Here is a 12,774-nt window from a genome sequence, read left to right as displayed (position 1 = left end):
GATCGCCCCTGCGAGCCGTGCTGTAATCCTACTGGGGAGACGCTGCAGCTATCCAAAATGGCAGCCGACACTCTCCCGAATGATGCGGGGAGAATCGGGTGTTGAGACCTCACCACTGGCAGCCGTAGATGCTCCCAGACACCCACTACGATACAATGACACCTGAGGTGAGGGTTATGCTATTGAGGTCATCATGTGGTGCAGCGATACGATGGCCCCTGTCCTGGGAGAAACTGTGCAGGCGGGGCGGAGCGGAAGACTGGAGGGACCTCTATAAAGGCACACGCATGGAATACAGCAGCAAACCCCGAATGTGTTCCATCTGACGGGCGAAGCGTGTTCTGCTCTTCCTACTGACATATTAGGGAGACGCACCTGTCCCTAAGATGGCGGCCAGACTTGTAACCGGCACCATTCCATCTCCTACTTCTCCCTCTGACTACTTCCTGCCGGCAGCGCTTACCCCAATGATGCTGTAATGATCGGGACTTAATATTGAATGCCAGTAGCTGCCTGAGGTGTGTTTGCGGACTACAGAGGTGGTGCCTTGCGGTATAGGAGAGGCTCTAGCTATCACTGGGAACGCATCACATCTTCACTACTGCTTTGCCTGTCACTTCTCTCCTGTCACCTCTCTGACGTAATCTCAACATGTCGCAGGTCTGATTATGCACTGAGCCCTGCGGAGCTTTAGCTATCCCCGCCAGTGGAGCAACCGAACAGGCCATTCGGGCCATTGGGATATCCGGTGCACGCAGCTTCTGAAAGTCCTGAATACGCAATGGGGCCTAACACATATATCCCGCTCCACGCCTCCTACTAATCCACTGGGAAGTTGTCGCTTCGTAAGAACTGATCTAGCAAGGACCTGGATAGCCCGCAATTGCCGAGTTCCCTCGACGGCCAACAACCAAGGGATACATTAAGACCTGGTCCCCCCGCTCACGCTTCCCAATGCCAAAACAGTGGAGAGCGGGCTAGGTCAGCCTCTATGCCACAGAAGAAGACGGTAACTAGAGCATCGAATAAGGTCTCTAGCTTTTTCCCGCCAGTAGAAAAACTCTGGCCTCTAGACCGTGATGAAGGGACGACCGCCAGGGCTCTCGCCAAGAAAGATCTTATGTCATCCCTAAGGGATTTTAAAGCAGAATTGAAAATGGAGCTAAACCTCCCACCTTATGCCACCCAAAAGAGCCTCAAAGAACAAGGTCTTGCAATTATTCGCTGCTACCGTCACTAGGTAGAGAATGTGCCTGGGACCGGTGCGCCTGTTGGGACCCTGCGGCAGCGTAAACAGACCAAAGAGGCAGCCATGGAGCAGAGGTGAACGAGGGGTGGAAGTGACCACCACCTAATCAATGCACAATGACAATCTCTGAGCATACTCCTGATCTCCATCCTGACAGCGGAGTCCGAACACTATGTCCGACACCCGGTGGAGCTGCTCTTTTCAGCTATTGAGGAGATCTGCCTTGGTTCATCCCCTGACCGTCACCTACCCATCCGGACTTTGGGCACAGTTTATCTCCCCGTCCCCCTGTCTCGCCCCCCACATCATATTTCTGTTACTCTGCTTTTTCCTTGTCTCCTATCTATGTATCTGTTCCCATTCAACATTCTTTCATTCTTTGTCGTCTTCCTTTGCTCCTATCCCCTCTCACCTGAAACTTCCCCTTGCCTGCTACGCCGCATAGCCCCCTGTCCTTTTGTGCCCTTTAATTAAGCACTCCTTCTCCCCTTGTTGGGGAAAGATACAAGATATATACGCTGGAGTCTCAGGGTACCCGCTGAGAGAGTCCACAGTGCCAAGGGAGCCACTCACAGTTGAGGTATGGTATGACACCCCTTGCCAAAGCACTCTCTCTCCCTTTTTTGGGAAAGGATCCAGTAGGTAGGCCTTGGAGTCTCAGAGATCCCTCTGAGAGAGTCCACTGCGCTTAGGGAGCCTCTCTCAACAGAGATGAGGAAATGATACCACTTCCCGAGGGATCACAGCTTACTGGACTTTGGGTGCAGATTTTACTCATCAACCGGTTTGTGTATCTGTCACCCTCCCCCTCCTCTTGCCATGCAGTGTCTCTAACCCTCCCCTCCTCATTCCCTCCTCAATTCTCTGTCTACTTCTCCTGCTCCTACCCCCCTCCCTGGAATATCTCCCCATACCTACTTTTTCTCTTACCTATATGTTCCTTTTTGTTTGTCTCAACCTTACTTGTCACTATGTTGCCATGCTCGAATACCTGTTTAACGTTTGTAAAGATGTAACCTGCAATTATTGTCTGATACTCATGTAAAGTGCTCTGATACTTCCGGGTCTAGCCAGCACTATATAAAATCTTTAAAATAAATGAAATTAAAAAAAAAAATACTAAAAATACATGATTGAACCTGTGAGTATCAGTACCAATAAGCCATCATATGTGGCTGAACCATACCCTAACAAATATTCATGTTTTACCATTCCTTTTATTTAAAAACAAAGGGCCCGATTCACAGATCTAACTTAAGACAAAATCCTAAAATTACTACTAATGGTATTCACAGAAGTTAGGATTTTGTCTTAAGTTTGTCTAGTTGTCTTAAGACAAACTTAAGACAGGCTTAAGACAAACTTAAGACAGACTTGTCTTAAGTCTGTCTTAAGTTTGTCTTAAGACAAACTTAAGACAAAATCCTAACTTCTGTGAATACCATAAGTAGTAAGTTTAGGATTTTGTCTTAAATTATTTCTGTGAATCAGGCCCAAAATGCCTCATACCATATCTCATCAATGCATCCTTAGCTCTAGTGGAATGATCCCTGGCACATGATGGAGGCAGTGCTCCAGGTAAAGGGTAACAATTATGACAAATTATCAATGAAGTCGACGCAGCCCTGAAACTGTTTGAGTCGGATGCCCCTAGGGTGGATGAGAAGTCTGTCCGAATCCTCTTATACGCCGATGATGCAGTTTTACTAACTGGCACCCCTATTGGGTTACAGCGCCTTATAGATAATTTTACTGGTTTTATCGCCAAAAGAAAACTTTTAATTAATAAATCAAAAAGTTTTGTTATGGCTTGAGGCAGGAACCCTATAACATCTAGCTCTTATTATATTGAAGGTCTCAGGGTTCAGACAGTCAAGACATTCTGTTACTTGGGCATTATATTTGCAGGGAATATTTAATGGGCCCAGGAACAAAAAAATGCCTGTTCTAAGATGCTTAGAAATATAAATGGTATTTTTAGATTTGTGGCCAAATTGGGCAATCGACACATCAAAGATATGTTGACAATTTATGAGATACGATGCGTCATCGCACCTCTTTATGAGGCAGGTGTTTGGGGTCACTTTCAGGGTAATACAGTACAACAAACCGAAAATGTGTTTTTAAAGTGTTTGCTTTGTGTCCCTTCATCTGCCTCCATGGAACTGATTCATCGTGAGGTGGGCATTAAATATATTTCAGATCTGGTTTCAACACGACCCCTCTAATTATGGAAATCTATATGGTCAAAAGAGGAAACATTATTTACTCAATCTATATTACGGGACTGCCTCAAACTGGAGAACTGCTTAAGAATACCCTAGCTTAACAAAATTATTTATTGGTTTAAAATGTTATTCAATTGTGATATCCAATTGGATCCTGGGTGTACTGCCTCTGTTGCTAGAGCTGAGATAGAACTAACCTTGCTAACAAATAAAATAGAGGCCCGTTCCCACTTTACTAAGAATCAATCACCTCTCCTCTTTTATCTGCAATTGGATCTTAAACAGGGTTTCCAAACTTACTTGTCAGTAGTGACAAGAGCCTCGCATCGATTTGTGCTGACACGCTTAAGATTGGGCATTGTACATCATCTTCTTAATTTTCCAATTATGAAACAGTGTTCTGCTCACGCATGCCCATGTGATGGAGTTTTACGACAAAGCTGCTGCCATATGTTATTATTCTGTATATTTTATTCTCATCTTAGGAAATTTTATCTAAAACCATTCTTTTTACACTATAATATAAGATCTACTACAGATGCCATGAATTTGCTCTTCAGATTGGATGACAAACGATTGTGCTTTTATTTAGCTACATTTCTTCTAAAATCCATTAGTATTAGGAAATCTATGATTATTGACATTTGACTGTATGTTTTTAAGGGTATCATGTAATTATATGCATTTGCACTTTCGAATTATGACAATATATGTCCTAGTAAATGCTTGTATTCCCATGTGTAATATGCACTTGCACTTTTGTATCTGTACCAATATGTTTACGAACTTTGATGTATTGTACTTTCCAATCCACTGTTTGATATTCTTTTGATTTTATTGTAGATTACTTGTTTATGACTGTACTGCTTATATGGTTGATTTATTTAACCAAATAAAAGCTTTCAAATTGAATCGACAACTTATATTAACACCTGACAATGATGGCCTTAGCATCAGCTCAGCTGGCCTTCTTGCCTCCAGAAGTCATAAGTAGCAGCTCTGGTTAACAAAGATCCCTGAGTCATTCAAGATAAAAGTGCAAGTTGTGCCTCATGGTCAAATCATGTCACCTCAGCAGAGACAGGATGGAGACAGTAAAATAATTCAGAGATAAATGTATCTTTCATGTAGCACTCCAAGAGCACTTTTGTTATGAAGAAAGAGTGAATCTGGACAACAACCCTGTCCCCATGGGAACCTCAAAAAGGATGCGATGCAGAGAAAGGCCCGGTCGCCTATAACTACTGATGGATAACAAGGCCACCAAAAAAGGCACCTTCCTCGAAAGAAGCTTAATGTCACAGGAGGCAATTGGTCCAAAAAGTCTGCGATTTGATCTGGTCATGGCAAGGATCAGGTAGGTAACAAAATGTCATGTAGCAAATTGACAGAGGAAGCAAGAGCATGAGACTCCTTACATGCCTCTTAATGAACTGGCTGACAAAGAGGAAGGATTTCCAAGCCAGCTGCAATGGGTCCAATTGGCTTAGAGGTAAGTCTTGCAGTCGGTCACCAAAACCATTGTCTCAGCCACGGGGCTTGAAAAAGGGTAGAACATCTTCTACTGAGAATGGTAGACCTTACTGTTCATCAGTGGTGTTCAGTGACAGAACCACTGCTATATTGTCTTGTAGTAGATTCCGGTGGGTAATGTTTTTGAGAGTCACAAGAACAATATGCTATCTGAAGACAGACCTATATGTTCAAAGGTGCGCTCCTCATGAACCATTTGTTCAAGTTGAATGGTGCTTCTGGGTGGGGTAGCACTTTCCCAACTAGTGTCGCTCTAGAGTCTCTGGGGACAGCAGATGCGTCTTTTTCAAGACACATGGAGCAGATAAAAAAATTACATTATTTGCAAGGCTAGGTCAGAGACACCAAGATGAGTGAGGATCCCAGAGGCCATACCATGAACAGCTTTGTTTGTTCAAAGAAGAGCTAAGTGCCTTTTTTCACTTCTTAGTATCTAAAGTGCACATATATAGCTGTGCCTTCATCATCAAATGCTCTAAGTTTAAATTACACATATGTGGGTAAAGCACATAAAACAGGTGTTTGGATCTGCGCTGAGTCACAAATATTTTCATGATAATGCCCATGATAATTGCGAGGACTGTTATTATCAGTGGAAATCAGGGAAGGTGCACTGAGACTCACCGTTCACCAGTGCAGTTTAACCTGAGGTAGACCTCTGAGTACTAGGACCCATGGGATTAAAGAACTAAAAAAATTACACTTATCATTCTGGTTAGTTTTCAAACCATCCAAGAGTAGGCAACCACCAGCTCTGAAGCTGAGGCATCTGGACAGCCTGCATTTCTGCCCTCGCCACCTGCTGCTGTGATAGGAGCGCTGTAGTTTCGGCACTGTGGTTCTACCCTATCGAGGTGAGCATGGAGTCAACGCACTACACTGTTGACCTGAAACAAAGTCTTCTTTATCTGATTTCACCCTTTTGCCTTAGGCTACTTTTCAGTAGGAAGGATTGGGCAACTTACTCAGCAAAAATCATATTTGGAATAATTCTTCAGTTCTTATTCGGCTGTCTCTTAAATTGGATTGTGTTTTTGGGCTACTTTTTCAGTGGTTTTATATTTCTGGACTAATGTAACTGTACTTTGGGCTTCCTATTCAGTAGGATTTCCAGTAACCACCAGTTTCTGTCTGTCATTTGGCTACCTATTCAGTTAAAGTGTATTTTTATCATCTTCCTCAGCAGGACTCAGGCCAATCTCCAGTTTCCGCCTACAGTCTGGGCTACTTCTTCACTGGAGTGCATCTAGGTCACTTCGGCAGAGGATTTTATACCAGTTGCTTATCTCACTTCTACTCTATGGCTTGGCAGTGACATCTGCCTATCATATGCCAATTAAGACTAAATCAATACTTGCCACTGGTTGATGTCTGATCTTAGCAGTGTGTGCCTACACTAAAACTAGTTTTGTTTGTTTCTTCACACATTCCGTTCCCTGAGCACACACCAGGATTTCACATTGATGCTGCTATCTACTCCCTTAAATTTGACCTGTTACCTATCCCACCTCGTTCCAACAGTAGTGACCCAACTGGTGTGATGATTATTAGTCCTTATCCTCCTTTTGTACGCCTGTATCATTATCTGCACATTTATTGTGATTTTTTACACATACTTCTACATATGATTATATTTATAATTACCTACCTTACACCAATACTGGAACCCTCTGCACCCATCGTGTAAACATGTGAATGATGGATACACTGTGGTTCTGTTTACCCCCGGCTTGATCATATTTATGTCAGCAACTGAGATTGTATGCCTAGACCATTATTTCTTTGTGCATACTCCTACATATCCCGTTAAGATACCTTTGTCTATCAAACAGCAAGATTGGTTACCTCACACCTTCTGCATTCTGCAGCATTCATAGAAAGAGGAAAATGCCTTTAGTGATTGTTTTTATGCAGGAAGGTGTCCCTTTCCGCCCAAAAACAACCATCCTCTCAGCACAGGCACCCTTGCAAATTGACGCTTGAGTGTCTGCTCTGGTGCATGGCTGCTGTTGGTGCACCTGCATAGGGGAGAAAGACAGGAATGCACTGTATCTTGTTGATACTGTGCATTCATGACCTTTTATTTTGATGCACGGCAGTGCAGCAGCAAGGATTGCAATCCTTTGCATTTCCTTGCAATCACAATGTAAGATATGGCAGTGGGAAGTGCAGAGCTTGTTATTCTGAGTGCACTCCAGTTTGTTTGGAGCAGCCACTCGCCTGAAGTAAACTAGATAGGAACAGAACAACTAACCCCAGACTGATATCCCTCCACTGCAACTGGCGCGCACAGCTTGCGCCTTGCGATTTTGCCCTAATCTTGCCCAAGATTCACAAGAGCTGGGACAAGGAGTCACATAAGCAGCACACTGACACCTCGTTCTGGAGGTGGGTGAAACTGCCTGAACGATGTAAATAGGAATTAAACAAGCATCATACATTATTCATGTATATATTGGTGGTGGTAATATTTAACAAAATGCATACAAGTAACATAACTTCAGGCCAGAGCTAATCTCATATCCAATTGCATGCATGGATGCTACAAGTAATGGATGCATCACCATCCAGGAATTGCAATGGAAGCACTTTTTTATTTGTGAATAATCTACCAGCCTCCATATGCTGAGTAAAATAAACAATACAAAATTCTGTGCCTACTAGTCAGTCAGTCAAAATAGTTCATTTCGGGAACAAGACCATAAAACTTCAAACATGTTCACAAAAGCAAAGTGTATATTCGAAATACAAGCACTTTTGTGTACTGACCAAGAGAACAATATAGATTATTTAACACAGGTACCATCTGTGCCCAGGAATTTAGTGGAAAAATAAAAAGCAAGATATCCTTCCCAAGTTAAACATATCTCACAGTTGGTCCAATGAAATGCATGTATGGATGTTGAAGATTGAAACTTGTGTCATGAATGGCAGTTACAAACAAGCAATTACAACAACCAATGATTGAAGTGAACTACCTAGCCCCAGTGCAGGGACCCTGCTGCCATGTTGCAAAGGTGCCTGTACTGCAGAGATGGTTGTTTATGTGCAGGAAGGAACAGCTTCCTCCACATCAATATCAAATAATTGAGATTTGCACCTTCTATGTGTGCAAAAGCTAAACGTTTATCACCATTCTAACACCTGGTATTGCACAGTGTTAGTTTTCGGCCCTGCCTCAGCCTTGTACATGTGGGGCAGCATCGAAAGCAATGAGTGTTGTGGTGGAACGCCCACAGAAAGAACCATTGCACACTCCTTCGCCACACAGGGCTGTGACGGAAAGGGGCATATTTACAAGTGGCATTAAGCCAAGCAAAGTGACTTAACGCCGCCTTTTAAATATGTAAAATAGTGCTGCTCCACCGGAGCGTTAAAAAAAAGTGATCCTGCGGTGGCTGCAATTATGCTCTATAGAGCTGGGGGTCCACTGTACTTTTGAGTCTTTGACAGTGGGTATCATTTTGGTGCACGTCTTCTGCCAGCAAACTTAGCATTATTTCTAGCAGTTTATAAACGTAGCTATCCAACACAAAAATGACATAAAGCAACAGTAATGAAACAAAACAAGCCTGCACCAAAACAAAAACAAAATGGTGAACAAACACCAATGAGCAATAAAATAGCAAGACAGCACCATCTCAACCCAACCCAACACAACATAAAAAACAAGCCAAAAAGCATAACTCAACAACAAAAAATACAGCACCACATTGGTGTTGTGTTGCTGGTATAGGATGTATTTAAAGTTCTGTTGGTGTGTTTTGCTGGTATGTTGTGTTGTATTACAGTTGTGCTACTGCAATGTAGAGTTGTTGGTTTACTTCCACCACAGCCCCTATATTAAACATGGACAGTCTTGCTACACAATACTCTGCGCACAAACCAGTTTTCATGATACAGTGAAAGACACACTATTCTATTTATCACTGTGGCACATGAACTAGGTGTGCAGCTCCTACCAGCATGAGGCACTTTAGAAAAAGCCATGGGGCCAGAGCACTCTCTGTACCATTAAGACTCCTTCCTCGTGGGAGTCCAGTAGGAAGATCACCTCCTGTGCTGTAGGTACTTTTAACCCTTTCTCGTATTATTCACAACTTACCATTTCCCAGTAGAAATAACTGCAATATCCCCGGACTGAAAAAAACAACATTAGAGAATTAGACTAATACTTTATAAAAAGCATCTTAAATAGACTGTTTAAGCGTTATTGTTGTGTGCCTGCGAATACAACAAAAGACACAACCAACATTGCAGTTACATTTGCAGATAAATAGAATGCAATGCTACCAAAAAAGAAGATAGCGTGCAACTCCCTTAACATCGGCACCATCCCATGGAAAGAAGAGAAGGCAGGGTTAATTTATCAGTACAGAACATCTGAATATCACTGGTCATGATCAGCCTTCCTTATCAGAAGAGTGATCGTGATGGTGAGTCATGTCCAGAAAATAGACAACTGTACTAGCCATTGAAAGTCACCTGTTGGGACTTAAAAAGTCTCTTGCATAGTGACAGATGTGTACTCCTGTCCTGAGTGCCCCTGCTGCAACGATTTCTGGATCAACGGTGCTGATCTTTGTTGGCATGGGCGAATACAGATTGCATTCTTGGACCAGGACGGGCGTCCGAAGTGCTCCCCTCATAATGGTGAAGGGTTATTGCCTTTGCCACAAGTTAAGTAACATGAGTGTGGTTGTCGCAGCATACCGTGTAGTGATCAATGGAGGTAAACAGGCCTTTTTGCCTGTGTCACAGAAATGAGGCTTACCGGTCATGTAAAGTTCCACTGCTGTGTGCTTTGCTGACCCTTAGCCTACATCACATTAGTTTGTAGCACTATGCAGTACAGTGTGTGTGTGTGTGTTGTATGCACATACTGGGTGTATATGTGCCTGTGAATTGTATACCCACAACTGACTGGAGGGGCATAGGGAGGTAGAGGAGGCCCCCAGACAGATTGTTGATTGCTGCATTCCTGAGAGCTGGGTGGGAAACACAGAGGAAGAAGAAGAATTGAGCTTCACTATACTTCAAAGGGTGCTCTTCGATTCAGGAAGAGGTCACGGGAAAGGGGCCTGGGCACATCTCAGGAAGGATAGTTGATTTTATCCTCACACTTTTCACCAATCTTCTCACATTGTAGGACACACCCTTCCCTGTCCTACTTTGGTCAGTCAGTAAATTTTTGAGAAGAACTCAAACAAAAAGCCCTTTGGCGGGGCCCACCAGGTATTGCAGAGCCGGCCTGCTGAGAAGCCCAGCCCAATGATGAAGCATGTCACCTTCCGGTGAGTGAGGGCAACTGTTCTCTCTAACTCACACTTCTCAGTGTACCTGCATTCAGTTAAGGATAAATTCCGCGGGACTGAATCTCCTCGGAATAGTATTTTGTCATTTGAATTCGGTTAGTTGGGGAGAGTGTATACTGTACTGGTAATGTCCCCGTCCTTTCTTGTGATGTGTAACTTCTTAATAAACATATAACTGTGGCTGACATCCAAGTGTGGATGTCTAGTCACTCACATGTCCTGTGCCTTGGAGCTATCGGATGGGTTTAGTAGATTCTGTTGTTACAGATTGCTTTTTGATGGCAGGGCAGGTGAGAGGAATCATCAAAAGAAAGCAGATCCCAAACCAAAAGTTCAAAGACCATAAATAAGATTTGGTGTCTGGAAATAGATTATAAGATAGGGTTCTCGAAACCCCCAAAATCTTCAACTGAAAAGCAGCCAGTCGAGCTGTGTGAGGAGGGAAATCTCTGCAAGACAGCTGCCTGTGAACAGGGGTGGAGGCAAAGACCCACCACTCTCCCAGCTAGGTGAGGGGAAATCACCCAGGGCCATTTAAAATCTCTTGCCTCTGGAGCATCAGTACCTGCCTGCTTGCCAATGCCATTGTGCCCAGTGAGGAAGAGGAGAGCACTGGGGAGGAGAGTGGTCCTGTGGGGGATCCTGGTGAGTGATCCCTGTAGCAAGGTGTAAGGAGACAGCTGCAGCACCTATCAGTTCCTCACCCGTGTGCAGCTTCAAGTCAGAGACCCCGAATACCAGAGGAGGTCACCATGAAGTTAGCCATGGGTAGTGTACTGCCATGCTAATTCGGCCATAGCCCTTGAGCGTTGCGAAGATGGCGACCTCCGCGTGTCTGGTGCGACTGCTGTACAGATTGCTGCCATGCTGATCAGGCCAAGGTCTATTGGCAGGTGTAATTAAGGGACCCTGTATGCCAGGTGGGACTGCCATGAAGTTTACTGCTGTCCCAATCGAATAATAAGCAGTGAAGTCAGTTGCTCCTTGTGCCCGGTGAGGATGCTGTCATGATTCCTGCTGTGCTGCTTTGGCTGTTGCCCATGTGTAAAGTAGGGTCAGTGATGCTGTATACCAGGTGCAGCCACCGGAAATGACAAGAACCATTGCCAAGTTCAAGCCATCGTCATGAGGAGAGGCCGCTGTGTAGATCTGAGTGGTCCCAAGTCCATACTGAAGAGGAGGCACCTTGGATTCCCAGCCACTGCTTCAGCCAAGTCGAAAATAATACTCATTATGAGCAGCCACTGCCACTCTTCGCGGAGACTTCGCGCGCACCATCCTTGCAGGAGTGTGTAAGATAGATCCCAGGGTAGAAAAATGCTGGGTAACTTGTTAAACAACATAGCACTGCTGCGCAGGAAGGCTTTTAACTTTTATCAGAGTTGGAGTGGGACTCCTAAGACTCATACTAATAGTGAGGTCTAACTTGAATAATGCCTGTTGTGAATGGGGAATAAACACTACCGCTAGTGAGAGGGAAGTGGAACTCAAGGATCACCCTATTGAACACTAGAGCCTTGACATCAGGTGGCTGTGTGTATTGTTTTTGTACGCAATATTTATCTTTTTATTCATATACAAATCAGACATTTTTCATAAACCTTGACTCATTTTCTAACCTTCTTGGACTTTGTAGTGGGCTTGGTTAGAGCCACTTTGACCCTTCCATCTCGGAAAGTAACCAAATCAGCCACAAGCTACGATGGATGATGGCCAGATCATCCACATCCCTGAGGCAAATTGCGTGGCAGTAAGCCTCCTTTCCTCTTTCATTCAGGTCATTTTCTCAGGCCCCCTTCATTGTTCGGTGCTCCAACGACCAAAGATCTCTTATCTCGGGAAAGGCTTCACGTACTCTCAAAGAGTTCCACTGTCTGACGAGGTAGAAGCAGGCCTGGGCGTAGTTCGCTGAGTTGGGCTATGCGGAAGTGACAAAAAAAGTAGTTGCGGAGTGCAGTGCCAATTGCCGTTCACGCTGATCCACGGAGCTTGGAGTGCAAAAACTCTGCAAACGGAGTGGAGTTCATCGCACAGGCTTAGGTAAAAGCGGAAATTCGCTGGTGGTTGGCTCACATGGAAGCCTAGAACAGCTGAACCATCTTTGGGTCCCAACTAGACTTTGTGATAGAGTCCAACACCGGCGGCACAGGCTGTGGGGCATTGTCTACCAACGGAAAATGGTCTGATCAAGAACGTGCTCTTCCCATTAGCTTCTTTGAGTTCCTTCGTAGTGAAATGCTGGACCATGAACAAGCCTCAATGCAATATTTTCCTCAAAATCAACAATGTGAAGGCGGTCTGATTTATTAATCATATAGGGTGAATGAAGTCCAGACCCTTGTCGGACTTTGCTCAGAGTTTCTGGGATTATTGCCTCAAGGACCAGATCTCAGTCACGGTGGATACCTTTTTGGGTTCGGCCAACCAGTTGGCAGATTGGCAGTCAAGA

The 12,774-nt window shown here is 44.2% G+C and overlaps 1 protein-coding gene across 1 annotated transcript in view; it reads right to left on the bottom strand.

Moving 5' to 3' along the window:
- LOC147740928 (uncharacterized) overlaps positions 1-12,774 on the bottom strand; it is a 272,292-nt gene that overhangs the window by 17,005 nt on the left and 242,513 nt on the right. The window contains exon 10 of the mRNA XM_086936071.1: positions 9,116-9,150. Coding sequence (XP_086792197.1) covers positions 9,116-9,150 — 35 coding nt within the window. The remainder of the gene's footprint in view (positions 1-9,115; positions 9,151-12,774) is intronic.

This window comes from Lissotriton vulgaris, chromosome 1_1 (genome assembly GCF_964263255.1).
Source record: "Lissotriton vulgaris chromosome 1_1, aLisVul1.2, whole genome shotgun sequence".
Taxonomy (NCBI): Eukaryota; Metazoa; Chordata; class Amphibia; order Caudata; family Salamandridae; genus Lissotriton; species Lissotriton vulgaris.
This window is presented reverse-complemented; position numbering and strand designations above follow the sequence as displayed.